Genomic DNA, 19819 nt, shown 5'->3' on the forward strand with positions numbered 1-19819 from the left:
GACCCCCCCACACACCCCAAACCTGGAAGGATTATCAGAAGGGGAGGAAAGTGCTTCCAAAAGGAAAGAGCGGGCAATTGTTCCTGACATTTCAGGAAACAGTCCAGATGCCACCAGTAGCGGAATGGATGATGCACTGCATGGATTCATACAAACCAACAAATGCTATGCCACAGTGAATGTGACTGCATTACAACTACAAGCCTCAGCGGGGACTTTACAAAAAAAAAATACATCATTTTGAGCAAAAAAGGCAATCACGGAAGAATGCACGAACTATGATGAAGTTTATGTAAAATTCAAAAAGCGCCTAAACTATGAAATGTATTGTTTAGAAATAATGCTCATATGTAAACCTATTTCTCAAAAACAGCATAGCAACGATTGGCACCTCTCTGGGAGAGTAATTATTGCTGGGGAGGGTTGAGGCTCCCAGGAGCGCTAGGGGTACAGAAACATCCATTTCTTGGGCTCAGTGGGAGGTCCCTGGGGGTCTACTGTATCAGTGTTCTTTGTACTCGGCATAGACACAGACATGTTTTTCTGTGCGTGCTGGGTTGCCAATTTTTCTTTTCAAAGAAAGAGTGAATTGGAGCTAACTGTTCAGACGAAGAATACAGCTCAAGTGATGGCAGTTCCTCAGGGAGGCCGTAGCACACAGGTCACAGGAGGACCTTTGTAGAGGGACAACCTTACACAAGCTGACTTGCTGATAGAAGGGTTCACAGCTGGACCTCCATTTAGACACGTCTGCACCCGGCACGGCCCAAACGCGTTACCACCTGCTTGACTGACTAGTTGTATCTTGCATCCATAGCATGAGTTCACTTGTGGATAACAAACTATACAAAGTCCTTTTCTGTTTGTTTAAATCCAATAGTGTTTCTACTAAAAGCAGCTCATTCTCTCCATTAGAAACACATATGTCTTTCTCACAGAAGCCAGCTGAGTCTCAGGCACTCTGGGGTATAAGTAATTACATTGCAGCAGTATTTTTGTCTCTACAAGTCTCCAAAATGTTAATATGTATTATGACATTTTTTATTATAGTGGAGGAGGAAACAATTCCTGGATAAGAAGAGAACAGGCTGCATCCCCAAATGGCTGGGTTACTGTGGTTACAGAGCCCATTTCAGCATCCTTGGATTCCGCTCATGGGATGACTGGACAGCCCCACAGAGGCTGCACGGAAAGTGGCTTTTGCAGACTTTCCTGCCTCGTGATGTAGCCTGGCTGGTAAGTTCCTGATTGAAAAAAGAATCGTCACTTCCCAGCTGTTCTGTGGCAGGACAAAATGTTAAATTTAGACCATTAAATTGTTCTGGAAGCAAAGGAACAGGTGGTAAATGGCTTCCAAGGCAGATGGTACTTTTTAATAGTGGTATTTGCTAGTCACTTGCTGTACTGGAGACCACAGCTCTCACTCATATTTTACCCTTTCCACTTTGATGCTTATGAAATGGTGGGCTAAGTTCTGAAAATAGCTACCATCACTCTTAAAAAAGAATCACTTCGCTTATTTCATCAAAGAGGGGCAGACGCTGGAGTCGCCTGGTGCTTGTAACCTCCCGAATGTGGGCTCCCACTTCCCACTTCCCTGTAACATCGAGGGGGCAGGTGAGGGAGTGCAGGTCCGGAGGGCTCCAGCCTGCAGAGGGCCAGGAAGGCAGTTCCGTTCCCTAGGGCAAATCCTTCTGCACGTCTTCCATTCCCCCCAGATAAACTCCACCTTCTCCTTAAAAACTAAGAAATAGATAGGATACAAGATATGCTTTTCCCCCGAAAGTATTCCTTCTATAACCTGAAATTCCAAGGCTTCAAGGAATAGATGGGAATGAGGCAAAGTGGATTAGCTAAGACCTGCTGGGAGGAAACGAAGAGAGCACCCCACCCCCGCCCCTGTCTGCTCATCCTCCTTCAACCGCTGGCTCCCAGCCCACGTGTGAATGCCCTCCGATGAGACCTCTAATGGTAAACCCTCTGCTCTGCCCACGCTGCCCTCTGCCGTGCCCCTGATTCAGGAGCAAGCATGAGAGAAACAGTGTTAGAGATTATGCGAGTAAGTGGAATCAGCTGGATTCATCCTTTGGATGTCCAATACAGCGAATGGACCTGAGGTTGGGGAAACTGCCCGGAGCCGCTGCAGGCTGGGCAGGGACAGGGTGACAGGGCCCTCCAGCGGGGGACTCACAGGCTGGGAAGGGGCAGGCGAGTGAACAGACTGCCATGAGCATGAGGCCAACGGGAAGCCCCGGTGTGCACGGGCTCCTGCGGAAGAGCAGTAGCAAGGACTAACTTGGCTGCACACGCTGGCGACACTCAGGAAGAGAAAACCGACTTTCCGATTGAATTTGGAACTGGTCAAGGGGTTTGTATGTATGTATTTATTTATTTACTTGCCTTTCCTCAGGTTTATTTTATTTTTTTACAGCAGGTTCTCATTAGTTATCCATTTTATACATATTACTGTATACATGTCAATCCCAATCTCCCAATTCATCCCACCACCAACACCACCCCCCGCCATTTTCCCCCCTTGGTGTCCATACGTTTGTTCTCTACATCTGTGTCTCTATTTCTGCCCTGCAAACCGGTTCATCTGTACCATTTTTCTAGGTTCCACATACATGCGTTAATATACGATATTTGTTTTCCTCTGACTTACTTCACTCTGTATGATAGTCTCTAGATCCATCCACATCTCTACAAATGACCCAATTTCGTTCCTTTTTATGGCTGAGTAATATTCCATTGTATATATATGCCACATCTTCTTTATCCATTAATCTGTTGATGTAAACTTAGGTTGCTTCCATATCCCCGCTATTGTAAATAGAGCCACAATGAACATTTTGGTACATGACTCTTTTGGAATTATGGTTTTCTCCAGGTATATGCCCAGTAGTGGGATTGCTGGGTCATATGGTAGCTCTATTTTTAGTTTTTTCAGGAACCTCCATACTGTTCTCCATAGTGGCTGTATCAATTTACATTCCTACCAACAGTGCAAGAGGGTTCCCTTTTCTCCATACCCATTCCAGCATTTATTGTTTGTAGATTTTTTGATGATGGCCATTCTGACCGGTGTGAGATGATATCTCATTGTAGTTTTGATTTGCATTTCTCTAATGATTAATGATGTTGAGCCTTCTTTCATGTGTTTGTTGGCAGTCTGTATATCTTCTTTGGAGAAATGTCTATTTAGGTCTTCTGCCCATTTTTGGATGGGGTTGTTTGTTTTTTGATATTGAACTGTATGAGCTGCTTGTACATTTTGGAGATTAAACCTTTGTCAGTTGCTTCATTTACAAATATTTTCTCCCATTCTGAGGTTGTCTTTTTATCTTGTTTATGGTTTCCTTTGCTGTGCAAATACACATTCTTTTCAAGTGCACATGGAACATTCTTCAGGATAGATAATATCTTGGGACACAAATCAAGCCTTGGTTAATTTAAGAAAATTGAAATCATATTAAGTATCTTTTCTGACCATAAGGCTATGAGACTAGATATTAATTACAGGAAAAAAATTGTAAAAAATACAAACACACGGAGGCTAAACAATACACTACTTAATAACCAAGAGATTACTGAAGAAATCAATGAGGAAATCAAAAAATACCTAGAAACAAATGACAATGAAAACACGACAACCCAAAACCTATGGGGTGCAGCAAAAGTAGTTCTAAGAGGGAAGTTTATAGCAATACAATCCTACCTTAAGAAACCAGAAACATCTCAAATAAATAACCTAACCTTACACCTAAAGCAATTAGAGAAAGAGGAATGAAAAAATCCCAAACTTAGCAGACGGAAAGAAATCATAAAGATCAGATAAGAAATAAATGAAAAAGAAGTGAAGGAAACGATACCAAAGATCAATAAAACTAAAAGCTGTTTCTTTGAGAAGATAAAGAAAATTGATAAACCATCAGCCAGACTCATCAAGAAACAAAGGGAGAAGACTCAAATCAATAGAATTAGAAATGAAAAAGGAGAAGTAACAACTGACACTGCAGACATCCAAAGGATCGTGAGAGATTACTACAAGCAACTCTATGCCAGTAAAATGGACAACCTGGAAGAAATGGACAAATTCTTAGAAATGCACAACCTTCCAAGACTGAACCAGGAAGAAATAGAAAATACAAACAGACCAATCACAAGCACTGAAATTGAAACTGCGATTAAAAATCTTCCAACAAACAAAAGCCCAGGACCAGATGGCTTCACATGCGACTTCTATCAGACATTTAGAGAAGAGCTAACACCTATCCTTCTCAAACTCTTCCAAAATATAGCAGAGGGAGGAACACTCCCAACCTCATTCTACGAGACCACCATCACCCCGATACCAAAACCACACAAAGATGTCACAAAGAAAGAAAACTACAGGCCAATATCACTGATGAGCATAGATGCAAAAATCCTCAACAAAATACTAGCAAACAGAATCCAACAGCACATTAAAAGGATCATACACCATGATCAAGGGGGGTTTATCCCAGGAATGCAAGGATTCTTCAATATACGCAAATCAATCAATGTGATACACCATATTAACAAATTGAAGGGGAAAAAACATATGATCATCTCAATAGATGCAGAGAAAGCTTTCGACAAAATTTAACACGCATTTATGATAAAAACCCTCCAGAAAGTAGGCATAGAGGGAACTTTCCTCAACATAATAAAGGCCATATATGACAAACCCACAGCCAACATTGTCCTCAATGGTGAAAAACTGAAACCATTTCCACTAAGGTCAGGAACAAGACAAGGTTGCCCACTCTCACCAGTATTATTCAACATAGTTTTGGAAGTTTTAGCCACAGCAATCAGAGAAGAAAAAGAAATAAAAGGAATCTAAATTGGAAAAGAAGAAGTAAAGCTGTCACTGTTTGCTGATGACATGATACTATACATATAGAATCCTAAAGATGCTACCAGAAAACTGCTAATCAATGAATTTGGTAAAGTAGCAGGGTACAAAATTAATGCAGAAAAATTGCTTGCATTCTTATACACTACTGATGAAAAATCTGAAAGAGAAATAAAGGAAACACTTCCATTTACCATTGCAGCAAAACCAATAAAATACCTAGGACTAAACCTACCTAAGGAGACAAAAGACCTGTATGCAGAAAACTATAAGACACTGATGAAAAAATTTAAGATGATACAAACAGATGGAGAGATACACCATGTTCTTGGATTGGAAGAATCAACATTGTGAAAATGACTACACTACCCCAAGCAATCAACATATTCAATGCAATCTTTATCAAACTACCACTGGCATTTTTCACAGAACTAGAACAAACAATTTCACAATTTATATGGAAACATAAAAGACCCCAAATAGCCAAAGCAATCTTGAGAAAGAAAAACGGAGCTGGATGAATCAGGCTCCCGGACTTCAGACTATACTACAAAGCTACAGTAATCAAGACAGTATGGTACTGGCACAAAAACAGAAATATAGATCAATGGAACAGGATAGAAAGCCCAGAGATAAACCCACACACATATGGTCACCTTATCTTTGATAAGGGAGGCAAGAATATACAATGGAGAAAAGACAGTCTCTTCAGTAAGTGGTGCTGGGAGAACTGGACAGCTACATGGAAAATAATGAAATTAGAACACTACCTAACACCATACACAAAAATAAACTAAAAATGGATTAAATACCTAAGTGTAAGGCCAGACACTATCAAACTCTTAGAGGAAAACATAGGCAGAATACTCTATGACATAAATCACAGCAAGATCCTTTTTGACCCATCTCCTAAAGAAATGGAAATAAAAACAAAAATAAACAAATGGGACCTTCTAGTGTATTTTTCATTTCAGTTATTGTATTGTTCATCTCTGTTTATTTGTTCTTTAATTCTTCTGGGTCTTTTTTAAACATTTCTTGCATCTTCTCAATCTTTGCCTCCATTCTTTTTCTGAGGTCTTGGATCATCATCACTATCATTATTCTGAATTCTTTTTTCTGGAAGGTTGCCTATCTCTACTTCATTTAGTTGCTTTTCTGGGGTTTTATCTTGTTCCTTCATCTGGTACATAGCCCTCTGCTTTTTCATCTTGTCTATCTTTCTGTGAATGTGGTTTTTGTTCCACAGGCTGCAGGATTGCAGTTCTTCTTGCTTCTGCTGTTTGCCCTCTGGTGGATGAGGCTATCTAAGAGGCTTGTGCAAGTTTCCTGGTGGGAGGGACTGGTGGTGGGTAGAGCTGGCTGTTGCTCTGGTGGGCAGAGGTCAGTGAAACTTTAATCTGCTTGTCTGCTGATGGGTTGGGCTGGGTTCCCTCCCTGTTGGTTGTTTGGCCTGAGGCGACCCAACACTAGAGCTTACCTGGGCTCTTTGGTGGGGCTAATGGTGGACTCTGGGAGGGCTCACGCCAAGGAGTACTCCCCAGAACTTGTGCTGCCCGTTTCCTTGTCCTCACGGTGAGACACAGCCACCCCCCGCCTCTGCAGGAGACCCTCCAACACTAGCAGGTAGGTCTGGTTCAGTCTCCTATGGGGTCACTGCTCCTTCCCCTGGGTCCTGATGCGCACACTACTTTGTGTGTGCCCTCCAAGAGTGGAGTCTCTGTTTCCCTCAGTCCTGTCGAAGTCCTGCAATCAAATCCCGCTAGTCTTCAAAGTCTGGTCCTCTAGGAATTCCTCCTCCTGTTGCTGGACCCCCAGATTGGGAGGCCTGACATGGGGCTCAGAACCTTCACTCTAGTAGGTGCACTTCTGTGGTATAAGTGTTCTCCAGTTTGTGAGTCACCCACCCAGCTATTATGGGATTTGATTTTATTGGGATTGCACCCCTCCTACCATCTCATTGTGGTTTCTCCTTTGTCTTTGGATGTGGGGTATCTTTTATGGTGAGTTCCAGTGCCTTCCTGTCAATGACTGTTCAGCAGTTAGTTGTGATTTTGGTGCTCTTGCAAGAGGGAGTGAGAGCATGTCTTTCTACTCCGCCATCTTGAACCAATCTCCTTCAAGGGGTTTTTTAAATAGGGTGTCTTACTCGAAATCCTAAATCTTGTTAAAGGCATATGATTCAGCCACTCTCATGGCTGATCTTTCCAGCACAGAGCCTTCTTCTTTTTGGGTCCTACAGTTACTGGACCAGAACTTCTTCTTCATACACCAGTCCTGGTTTCCATGGTTTAGGTGGACATCTAGAACATGAACTAGGGTTTCTTGATGGAGGCCCTACTAACATTTGGGGCCAGATAATCCTTTACCACAGGTGCTGTCCTTTGCTGTCAGATGTGTAACAGAATCCCTGGTCTCTATCCTCTAGATCCCAGTAGCAACCACCAAGTTTCAATGACCAAAAAATGTCTCTGGTCACTGGCGAGTTATCTGCTGGGGACAAAACTGCCCCCAGTTGAGAACCATAAAGCTAAACCACATAGGGCTTCTAAGGTTATCTAGCTTTTCTCACCAAGCTTAGGGTGTAAATAAAATAGTCTAACTCATTTATCTAAAATGGGAATTATTATCTTCTGAATAAAAGCAGGATTATTCATCTGTAGATAAATTAAAGTTCATGTGCTTTTATAAAATCAATTTGAATATGGAGCAAACTTCCCAGAGAGGTGTGTTTTTCTGGGCCTATGAAATCTCTTTTTCTGTCGATGTCATTGTATCCCCTTGGCCCCCCTCCCTCCACCAGCCCTCCTTTCTCCTATCCCCATCCCTCCTCCACTCCATCTGTTTTCAGGGGGGTTAGGGATTTCTGAGCAGAATACCTGGACCTCCACTGAGAATCAAGGCAGTCTACTCTTCAGTCTCACTGGCTCTCATTCCATGGGGCTACTGACAGGGGTTTAAAAAACCCAGCTCTGATGGACAAGCTGTCTGCCCTCAGTCTCCTTCAAGGCTTGGTTTTCACAAAGTATTCAAGGGAAATTCTGAGAAGGTTTTCATCAGGGACCTGGCCAGTCTCTCTCAAATGCCTTCTTCTAACATCAAGAGGAGAGACACGGCAACCCTTCTAGGTGGGTAGGTGGTCCTCCCTGCCAGAGAACCACTTACGGGGCAGCCCTGGCAGTACCATATCCAACACTGGGATTGGTCAAAGAGCTCAGGGACCACCCACTGGGCTGGGGTCACTGGTCCAGACCCACAGCCCGTTTCAACCCCTGTAGTGACTGGGGTTTTCAGATCAAAGGGACCAATGCCAGCAAGACAAAGGCCATTTCAGAAGCCACCTATTAAGTAGGGCCCCTTCATCTTCTGACTGTCCACTTTGGCAGTTTTGTACAAGATAGATCACATGGAGGTTGTCTTTTTCTAACTGAATGCACATTATGGCAGATTTGATTATAGAGCCTTATAAAATGCCAACACGGAAAGATGCCTAATGATTATGTCACTTTATAAATCATATAAGAGACATGAAGAGTGAAGCCGCCCCTGGGGTACACAGGGTTTGGTTTTGGGTTCTTTCTAAGATTAATTTGCTCAGAAAATAGTAAGTCATCCTTAATAAATGCCAGTGGACTGATGGATTTTAAAACCAGAATCTTGACACAGCTGTAAATTATGTTCCACACAGGAGATTATCCATGTGTTTTATTTATTTTCCCCGTCACACCCTAACTGCATGTTCACTAACACGCTGAAATAGAAATAAGATTTTGTTCTTGAGAATACAACATTCTATTACCAACAAGTTTATCAGGTCAACATAGAAACACAGAAGCCAAGGTCCAGTGTTGAGAAGACGACATCAGATTTACTAGAAACACGACCAGAAAACCAAAAACACTCCCCAAACTGGGAAGTAATGAAACCAGGTTAATCTATTTCTACCATGAAAAAAAGAGATGTATCTCACAATCTAGAGATGTTTCTCTCACTGATAACCTAACAATTAATGATATAATGCTAGTATACAATTCTAGGGTTAACTCTAGTATAGAATTAATATTGTAATTCCACAGAATTTCTATCCAAGTCTTACTGTATCACGTGAAAAACTAAAACTCAAGTAATAGCGCTGGTTCCCAAGACTCCAGTACTTACTAAAGGTTATTCCAAGTCAACGCTGTTTTTGCGACATTTAAGGACAGACCCAAACATGCACTCACCAGGACAGCTGGGATACATGGAGTGCTGCTGACAGTTAGCAGATGTGCACGTACAGCTGAGAACATGTTTGGACAACAGAGTTGCAACCGATCCAGGACCAGGCCTTCCGCATCTCATCCTGCATCTCAGCATCGCTCACAACACCAGAATGTCTGCCAGCCCCGCCTCCGCCCCGCGGACTTAGAACAGTACACCCACTGAACGGGTGAGCTCCAAACCTTGGTGGCTACCCTGTCTCTTCCTCAGCCACGGGCTTTGGTGGACCTCTGCACCAGTCCCGCCGTGGTGGGGAGGACCCCACTCCATGTGTTCAGAGCAGGCCCGGCTGGCCAGCCCAGGAGGGATGGCTCAGTGAGAGCCCCATGCGAGTCTGAGTTTTGTACCTTTTTGTGTTTTATTAACTCCGATGCTTAACTGTTTTCCATCATGTTGCCTTTGCTTTTTTCCAAGCCCCACACACGAAAATTAGAAATTTCTCAGTCATGTGCATCACTCCCCATGAAGAGTTAGTAAAGGAATGCCTCGTTTCTTCAAACAGAAACTTTACACTTTGCTTTATGGCAGAAAATGCCCGGGTTGACTAACATGACCTTGGTCAAGGGAACTGAGGTCCGTTTGCGTGATCTGAGGATGAGCCCTCCCCCGACGCCCCCAGCACGAGAACGCAGGGAACCATGAATCTGGGGGACGGTGGACTCTGAACCAGCCCAAGGCTCTGAGAGACCAGGCTGTGTACTTACCAGAGAAGGGTGTGGTCCGTAGGGGTATTTTGATGGGCGCCAGGGTCAGGAAGTGGCAGGGCTGCACGCTGGAGGGGGACGGGCCCCCAAGTCCCTGGGGGTCCACAGAGACCATGGTGGCAGTGGCAGTGGTGATGGCAAAAGTGGGGCCGCTGCCGACAGGCTTAAGGCTGTTGTGATGACCACCTGCAGAGTGGGGACAGGGAGGTCAGCACAGGATGCCCGGTGTACCCTGGAGACGATGCCACTTCCTCATGCAACATACGAGCAGCCAGAAAACAAGGCTGTGGTAACCCCCTTTCTTGGAAGCCTGTGCCCTGGGCCACTGTCCCTGAAATAAATGTGATGAGTTCTTTACCCACCCGAATGTCACCTGTGCACAGAGCTGTGTGCCCTCACAAGGCTCACAGTCACCAGGGGACACTCCTGCCTTAAAGAGAAGCACTTTGCTGCAGCTCACAATACGATGCTCAGTAAACAAAGCCCATTATACAGTCATTTCCACTTCTACACTATACAGTCAGTCAACAAATTTCATTTGGTCAATTAGATGCCAAGCATGTTCTAGCTCTTAGGGACAGAGTCACACGTCTCTCACTTTAAGTCAAAAGGGCACGCTCACTCCCAGGTCCTTGAATTTCTTTTTATTTCTGTTTTTCTCTATTTTCCAAACGTCCTATGATGGGCATTTACAGATTTTTAAAATGTAATTTAATTTTTTGTAGAGCAGGTGTAGGGTTACAGAAGAACTGAGCAGAAAGTACAGCGAATTCCCACCTATTCCCCCACACCCGGTTTCCCCTCTTATCGCCCTTTTGGGTTGGGGGCTACATTTGTTACCATTAATGGATAAACCAACACTGATACATTATTATCACCCAAAGTCCATAGTTTGCATGAGGGGTCACTGTTTATGTTGTACATTCTATGAGTTTTGCCCAATGCAAAACTAAAAATCCCACGTGCTCTGCCTGTTCATCTCCACAAGCTAGAAATGACTGAGCTCAGTGAGGAAGGCATGTCGAAAGCTGAGACAGGCTGAAAGTGAGGCCTCTTGGACCATTAGCCAAGTTGTGAATGCAAAGGGAAAGTTCTTGAAGGAAATTAAAAGTGCTACTCCAGTGAATACACAAATGATCAGAGAAACAGCCTTATTGCTGATGTGGAGAAAATTTGAGTGGTCTGAAGATGAAACCAGCCACAACATTCCCTTAAGCCAAAGCCTAATCCAAAGCCAGTCCCCATCTCTCTTCAATTCTATGAAGGCTGAGAGACGTTCGGAAGCTGCAGAAGAAAAGTCTGAAGTTAGCAGAGGTCGGTTCATGAGGCTTAAGGAAAGAAGCCATCTCATAACACAAAAGTGCAAGGTGAAGCTGCAAGTGCTGATGTAGAAGCTGCAGAACGTTATCCACAAGATCTAGCTCAGATCATTAGTGATTTTCAGTGTGGATTAAACAACCTTCTATTGGAAGAAGATGCCATCTAGGACTCTTATAGCTAGAGAGGAGAAGTCAATGCCTGGCTTCAAACTTCAAAGGACAGGCTGACTCTCTTGTTCAGGGCTAATGCATCTGGTGACTTTAAGTGGAAGTCAGTGTTCATTTACCATTCTGAAAATACCAGGGCCCTTATGAATTATGCTAAATCTACTCTGTCTGTGTGCTATAAATGGAACAACAAAGCCTGGATGACAGCACATCGGTTTACAACATGGTTTACTGAACATTTTAAGCCCACTGTTGAGATCTACTTCTCAGAAAAAAAGATTCCTTTCAGAATATGATTGTTCCTTGACAATGCATCTGGTCACCCAGGAGCTGGAGATGGAGAGGAGATTAATGTTGTTTTCGTGGTAACACAACATCCATTCTACAGCCCATGGATCAAGGAGTTATTTTGACTTTCAAGCCTTATTACTTAAGAAACACATCTCATCAGGCTATAGCTGCCATAGACAGCGATTCCTCTGGTGGATCTAAGCAAAGTAAATTGAAAGCCTTCTTGAAAGGATTCATCCTTCAAAATGCCATTAAGAGTACTTGTGATTGGTGAGAAGGGATCAAAACATCCACCTTTGCAGGAGTTTGGAAGAAGACGGTTCCAACCCTCATGGGTGACTTTGAGGGGTTCAGACTTCAGTGGAAGAAGTTACTGTAGATGTGGTGGAGATAGCAAGAGAACTAGAATTCGAAGTGGAGCCAAAGATGTGAGTGAATTGCTGCAATTTCACAATAAAATTTTAATGGATGAGGAAGGAGTTGCTTAGGGAGGAGCAAAGAAAGTGGTTCCTTGATATAGAATCTGCTCCTGGTGAAGATGCTATAAAGATTATTGAAATGAAGACAAAGGATAAAGAATACTACATAAACTTAGTTGAGAAAGCAGTGAAAGGGTTTGAGAGGATTGACTCCAATTTCGAAAGAAGTTCTACTGTGGGTAAAATGCTATCAAATGGCATCGCATGCTACTGAGAAATCATGCTTGAAAGGAAGTCAACTGATGCAGCAGATTCACTGCTGTCCTATTTTAAGAAATTGCTGCAGCCTCCCCAGCCTTCAGCGACCACCATCCTGACCAGTCAACAGCCGTCAACATTGAGGCAACGCCCTCCAGCAAAAAGATTACGACCCACTGAAGTCTCAGATTGTGTAGGAATTCTTAGTAATAAGGTATTTTTAGTTAAGGTATGTACATTGTTTTACACATTAGGCTGTTGTACACTTAATAGACTGTAGTGTAGTACAAACACAACGTTTATATGCACTTGGAAACCAAAAAATTTGCTTTATTGCCATATTCCTTTTACTGCAGTGGTCTGGAACCAAAGCAGCAATATCTCAGCGGTGTGCCTGTATGTACTTAAAGTTCCTTTGTGTCTTTTCATGGCAAGATAGCTCATTTCTTTTTATTACCGAGTAATATTTCATTGTCTGGATGTACCACAGTTTACCCATTCACTTATGGAAGGACATATTGGTTGCTTCCAAGCATTTATTATTATGAATAAAATTGCTATAAACATTTGTGTGCATGTTTTTGTTTGTACATGAGTTCTCAACTCATTTGGATAAATACCAAGGAGTGTGACTGCTGGGTCACATGGTAAGACTACCTTTTGCTTTGTAAGAAACTTCCAGACTGTCTCTCAAAGCGGCTGCGCCGTTTTGCATCCCCACCAGCCATGAAGGAGATCCTGTTGCTCCACATCCTCACCAGCACTTGGTGTCAATGTCCTGGATTTTAGACATTCTAGCAGGTGTGTAGTGGTGTCTCACTGTTGTCACATACAGATTTAGAGTCAGCAAAAAAACCCACACTATTCAATATATATTGTCTTAATTAACAATTAAAACACATTACAGAAAAGGTATAAAATGGAGTAAATCAGCATCTAAGAATGTCCCTATGGTCCCCCAGCTGAACACTGTTGATCTTCTGTCATGCAGCTAAGCAGAAGTTTCCAGAGGCATGGTCTGGCTGTACCGGTGGTGGACCACCAGTACGCCACACACACTGCTCCCCCACTTCTCCTGTCATTAAATGGCCTTCCCAAGTCCAGTTATTAATCAGAGACTAGTATTCCAGGCAGTGGAACCGCCACTCAAATCTGCCATGCTCACTTAACCAGCCCCCATCATAATAGGTGTTGCCTATTTATTGCCCATTCCAGGATGGTTGTTCAGGGCCAAACGGGGTGAGCATTTTGAGTGTGCGTGTCAGTTAATGAGGCAATTCTGTGAAAGTCCACACACTATGAAGCTGTACACAAATATTTCTTTGTAAGTTCAGCTTCCCTCCTTCAAGATTCTTCTATTTATATTATTTTACCACAGGTGTTTCCACTGCAACTTAACCACTTGTTGGCCCTGTTCAGAGACAGCTCCATTGGTGTGACACAGGGCTTCAAAGAACTGCGATTCTCAAAGCCAAGTTCAGTGACCTCAGTGATAGGCTACCTGATGAATTTGTTGAATGAACTTGATCTTTTGTTCAAAACGAAGATGACCCTTCAGCAGAGAATGAGAAAGTAACAACAGTGACTTAAAAGAAACAGTGCCACGGCAAGAGCATTTTACAGATGGAAGTGTGGGAACAGTTTTATCATTGCATGACTTTGCTGTCAGAAATGATAAGTCAAACAAAAAGGAAAAAAAAAGTAAGTAAACCTTATCTACCTCTTTAAAAAAAGACGCTGGAAAGATAGATTTTAACCTGCTTTGAATCCATCTGGGTCCATATAAAGACGCACCACTCATCAGTTAGTTCACAAAATCAACTGCATAGTATCAGTGGAGATAAAAAGTTAATAACCAATGTCGACAAAATTACTGTCATAATTGGTGGATGAGATGAGATGGTAAGAAGGGGTCTTATCACTGCCAAGCTCCCACCAGCTTCAGGCCTTGCGCACGTGCGCTGTGTGTTGATATCAGACCCAGGCACCTGGTGTGGGAACAGGATCTGGCTCCCAACCTCCAGGACACAGAGAGCACAGAGGAGCTCAACCCTGGCCGTCAGGTGGGAGAGGTAACTTGCGAAGTGGGAGGAGGGGCTCAGGAAACTCCACTGACCAATGGTAACCCCTGATCCCCATCTGGAGCGTGGGCTGGAGCTGCTGGCAACTTCCTGCTTCTCACTCCATCCCCCCGCCCCCAGCTCAGGCATTTACGGAGCATCTCCACCTGCCAGATGGCACACAGCTCGGCCAGGAAGATGCTACCATAGGAAACACTGCTGCAAACAGATAATCACCCGCCAGGAGGCAGGCGGGGCCGAAGGGGCCCTGGGATGCCAGCTGCTCCCAGAGAGATGCCTCTTGAGCTGAGTCTTGGAAGATGAGCAGGCACTCAACAAACTGTGTCGACTGATAAGTAATTATCATAACTTGCTTTCCCCAAAGGACTGCAGAGAATCCCTTAGTTGAGTAAATAAACTGAGATAAGAGGCCCAGCCCAAAAAAACCTGCTAAGCCAGCTAAGAGAGAAGCCAGAAAGGCAATCCTATCAGCATCACTAATAAAAAATCAATGTTTTAGGCAAAACAGTAATTAACCCTGTGCTTCTCTGCAGGCAGGCAGCTGCCGGGTGGGGGTGGGGTGGGGTGGGGGCTGCAGCCATCCCGCCCTGTGCTGCCCCTTCCGGCACGGCCATCTCCCTCCAGATCCCTCTCTGATGGCCTGACTTGCAAAGGGGCTTCGTTTGCATTTTTAGTCTGAGTGACCCCAGGATAGCTGGACGCAGGAGAACTTCTGCGGTCCCTGTCTGTCGACAGAGAGCAGGACTCAGGGGGGTTCAAGAGACTCACACGAGCCCTGGAGAAAGCTGGCACTGACTCAAGGCCAGGCGTGTCTGCCCAAGTGCCTCTGCAGGGCTGGCACTGGGGCCCATCTGGCTGAACGCGTGCCCCAGCCCAGCTAGACTCCTGGGCGGGGCTGGAGCATCTGGAAGACTTTCTCCTTTGTGCTACCAGAGGCCACCCTGCTGTCCGCACAGGGGCCTTCGGTCACTGACACGCTGATAGACTCACAGGAGAGGACTGGCAGGCTCTGCACGGCCACCTGTGCTCACGGGCACCCTGACCACTGACCTCTCCCGGTACCTGCCTCCAAAACTGGAACCCAGCCAGCAGCTGGATTTGCTTTTCCCAGGATTCAACAGAAAAAAAGGAAGAGAAAGGCTGGTGGCCCTGGGACGGCGGGACAGGCAGGGGCTCTAACCATCCGGCCTCAGGCTGAGAGGCTAACTGGGGACTGTGCGAGTTCAGGGGTGTCCGCTCAGGCTGGACAGTCTGGTCTGTTCCTGTTCCCTTGGGTTTTCTCTTCCTCTTAGGCCTGCCCTGGAACAGAGCTGCTCTCAGCCCCAGGTTCTCCGTCGCTGGCCGCGTTCCCCAGAGGAAGACGGGGACGGCAGTGCTGGAGACAACATTTACCTCATCCCTCCTGGAGGAATACTTGGTGTGGAAGGCCTGCTCTGGCATCACAGGAGCCCCAGAATTGTAACCACTAGTGGGCTGCAGAGTAGGTAAGATGCTAGACATTTAGCTTCCAAATCTTTACAAAAGAGCAGGACGAAGGCCTCGCCTGTAGCATCTGACATTGAGGACACCACGTAGAGAGGAAGACCTTTATCCTGGGATGCAGAGGGCACGGAGGAAACACCAGGATGGCGGCAGGTCTTCCGATGAAGGGGAACCTGATACACAGGCGATGCTGTGCTCTCCCCTCAGCCATGTGCTCAAAACAGCAAACAGTCATCGGCTAATTTAGTTTATTATGTCCGTTTAGCATATGATTCAGCTCTGGTGGAATCCTTCAGGCGGCGTATCTGCCAACTGGTAATTATTTCTGCAAACAGGACCGGTCAGGGGGTGACTTCAGGCAGTGGTCCCTATGTGGAGGCTTCACCAGGAGGAGCGTCTGGGGTCTCTGGCAGCATGTGAGGCTTTGACAACAGGCACAGGGGAGGGAGGGGGAACAGAGTCCAGGGCACAGGCTCTTCCTTCCTCCCCTGTGCTCTGAGGGCGTCGTGTCCCTGTGCCCTGACCCCCAGCTCTGGGGACTAAGGAAATCTGTCAGTGCTTACCTGGCTCCTTTTAGGAAGAGCAGTGATGGGCCTTGGTGTCTAAGTGACAAGCCAGCGCCAAGCTCCTGCACACCTGTTTGATTTTGCTTCCCTTTCATGGTGTTGGCCATTCCGGCAGTTTTCTAAAGAAGACATCCAGTTCCTGGGTTTGGTAAAGTTTTCCATGTTCCGAGGAAGCAAACCCGTAAGCTGGGCTGGGTGGTCACCCAAGCTCCAAGGCCGCTCTCACCTTGCCCAACAAAGTATCTGTTTCGTGATCGGCTCTGGCGGGTTGTGAGCTGCTCAAGACACGCACCACATTTATCTTTTCTGCCACCCCAGCACCCAGACAGCACCCTGGTGCTGACGGAGTGTCTGTCTGCCAAGAATAGCCATGGGTAGTGGGTGGGCGACTGGCAACCTGCACTCACAGCTCACTGACATCTCCCTGCTCCTTCTCCCAGACTGTGCCCTCCCTCGGAGCCTTTGTAACCTGCAAGCTGGATGGAGGGGGGGCTCTCCTCTCCCCCTGCCAGAACCGCCAGCCCCCCATACCACGGAGCAAGCACAACCCCCTTCCCAGGCGACACCTCTCATCTCCCCCAAACCCCCGTTACATGCTGACCCACAAGTAACAGAGTCTCATACCTTGCTGCCTCCTGCCCCGGAGGGAGGGCTCTGACAAGGCCCTTTGACCCAAGAGCCCCCTTTCTGTGTCCCCTTTTGACACAATCACCTATGAGTGCATCTGCCTCCCCCAGGGGGCCCAGAGAGCTGCAGCGCTCAGCTGGTGGCCTAGCTCAGCCGCAACGTGAGCCTGGCCATCAGGGGGTGATCTCCATTTTTCCAGGAAATAGGAAAACGATGTCAGGATGTGTCCCTGAGTAAGAGTCAGCGGTGGGGGGCATACGTATGCACAGTCTGCTGTGAGGAATGCCCCAGGGGAAGTAAAACCCTCTGTTTGAATCTCCCGCTTCCCACTGTCTGGACGCTAGAGCAGCAGTGTGTTGGTCTGGCGTGTCGTACAAAAGTGACAGCCCTCTCAAGTTTCGCCCCTCATTTCCCCTGCTGGGCTGTGACTGCACCTACCTCGTGGTCCTGGACCTAGAAGCACTGGAAAGGGAAGACTGGGAAACAGCATTTCTAGAAGGACCTGTCTTCACTTTCTAAAGCATGGTTCAGTTCCTAAAATGATGCTCAGCACAGAGTCCAACCTGTGGACCGACGGAGCATCACAACACCACCGCTCAGGGTGACGCCTGCTCGCGGGAGATGCACCAGCGTGGCCAGAGCTGAAGCTGGATCATCAGTCAGAACCCGTCGCCTCCCTGCCCCCCAATAGGAACTAACGTAAATCTTTTAAGTCTCGGGGTCCGGAGATGAAGAAAGGAAGCTACACGGAGAGAAAACCAAAAACCAGATGGAACCAGCTGGGACCAAGACGGTGATGAATCTGACCTCCCACAGACCCGGGGTCTCACGCTAGGCTGATTTTACTACATTAGCGACTAAATGACACACCCAGCGGAACGATGCCATGACTGGAAGTCAGGGACTGATAAAGGATACAAAGGGGTGGCAGCCCGCTCCCCGGGAAAGCCCTGCCCTTCCCCGGAGACTAATGCATGGGCCTCCCCATCTTCAGCCTCACCCCTCCTCCCTCTGTCTTGACTCTAAAATCAAACCCCTCCCCAAGTGGGCAAGAAGTCGACCTGTGAACCAAGTTCCCGCTTCTCCATTCTTTGGCCACTGAATAAAGCTGGCGCTGCATCCATCTCAGCTTCGGTTTCATTATTTGGCTACACAAATCCGAAGGGGAAAAGAACCTTTTCCCTCCAAGGCAAATGGTCCAGCCGGGCTAGGGGTGACCCATATAACTTAATGCGGTAACACAAGCCCGGCTCCCAAACGCATGTGTTCATTTCTGCTAAACCCATCTGAGCTGCCTCTCCTCATTTCAGACATTTGGAAGATGACTTTCCCGTACAAATCCTCTTCATCTACCCACAGAGCCTCCTCTTGGTTTTTCTTGATTTGCAGGCATGTCTGGCACAGAACTGCTCTGCAAAGGGTGGATTTCAGTCTGGTTGTTTCACTTAAAACTTCATCAGGAACCAGCCCTTCCCAAGGAGGCACTGCTGCTATTTGACTCATTTTACTCCAGCTTTGTCTGCACACCGTACTCATTTTCAGCTATGCCCCAGCACTGGGACACCCCAGTGACCCCTGATACATCTAGTCTGTGGGCACCGACCCTGAAGACCCCATGGTGGTGCTCGGAGCCCCCCACCCAGGCCTGACGATCCCTCCAGGTCCTCGTCACCGACCATAGGATGAAAGCTGCTTCCGGCCCTGAAGCTGGCACTGAATTCCAGCCAGGATTCGTCCGGCCCCTTCCCCTCCCAGCCTTGGGGACCCTCTCAGCCGGGTCCCCTCCCACAGAGCAGAGAAGCAGATGGCATGGCTTTGATGTGTATCTCTGTTGGGGACCCTGATGACACAAGCGCCAATGGTGTGCTGGACCCACTTGGTCACTGTAAACCAGCACCCACCTCCACTGGACAGAAGTCCATGCACCTCAGCAGAGTCACCCCTCGGGAGGGGCATGCATCGCCTGGGGGAGGGTGGGGTGGGGCATGGGCCAGCCCTCCCCTCCCCCCGCCGCCCCCCATGGCAGATGGTGCCAGGCAAGGACATATGAGTTACCTAATGCTAAGAGGGGGAAAATTCACTCAGCTTTGTGCATCAGCTTAGAAATACTAATTTATTGTTATTTTTTATGATTTCATGTAACTTGGTACACAATAATTTGAATATTCACTTTATTAAAACTAGAGATTAATTACACTGCCCTGAAGAACAAATTGCCACTAATACTGGGTAATCTACATGTCCTGATTGCTGTAATGAACTGAGTCAGTGAAGAAGAGTGGAAGACAGCAGCGTAGGAACTATCTTCATGAGGCCAACAATGGACCGGCTGACACTACCATCTGAGGAGCCCCAGCAGCACGGCCTCCCGCTCTGGGCCCACACCTGCTCTGGAATCCCAGGTCCACTGCGGAAGGGGTGGGGTGTGCAGCTCAGGGGCCTGGGGTGGGAAGGGGCTGTGACACGGCCATGCACTCTGGCCAAGCGGACCCCAGGGCTGGACCCCAGGGCGGGCTCAGCAGAGCAACTGCCCCTCCCACAGACACACTTTCCACCAGGACACCCAGACCACACACTCATGAACTCCTTGAGGGCAGGGCTGTGCTCACGGGACACACCCAGGTACCGGGTATAGAGCAGGTGCTTAACAAATCCACATCAACCGAGTGGTTGCCAGGCAACATTTGTCTCCTGAAGGATTCATCCCGTAAGTGGTTTCATGGGTTCAGTGGGTCCAAGCAGATTCTCCAACCTCTGAGTTT

General features: G+C 46.6%; 1 protein-coding gene across 1 annotated transcript in view; it reads right to left on the reverse strand.

Moving 5' to 3' along the window:
• Positions 1 to 19819, reverse strand: part of TCERG1L (transcription elongation regulator 1 like) — a gene marked incomplete at both ends in the record, with an annotated part of 206071 nt that overhangs the window by 156539 nt on the left and 29713 nt on the right. The window contains one exon of the mRNA XM_082611132.1: positions 9847 to 10032. Within this exon, the coding sequence (XP_082467258.1) occupies positions 9847 to 10032 (186 nt within the window). The remainder of the gene's footprint in view (positions 1 to 9846; positions 10033 to 19819) is intronic.

The sequence above is a fragment of the Mesoplodon mirus genome (assembly GCF_964341445.2).
Source record: "Mesoplodon mirus genome assembly, chromosome: 2".
Lineage (NCBI taxonomy): Eukaryota > Metazoa > Chordata > Mammalia > Artiodactyla > Ziphiidae > Mesoplodon > Mesoplodon mirus.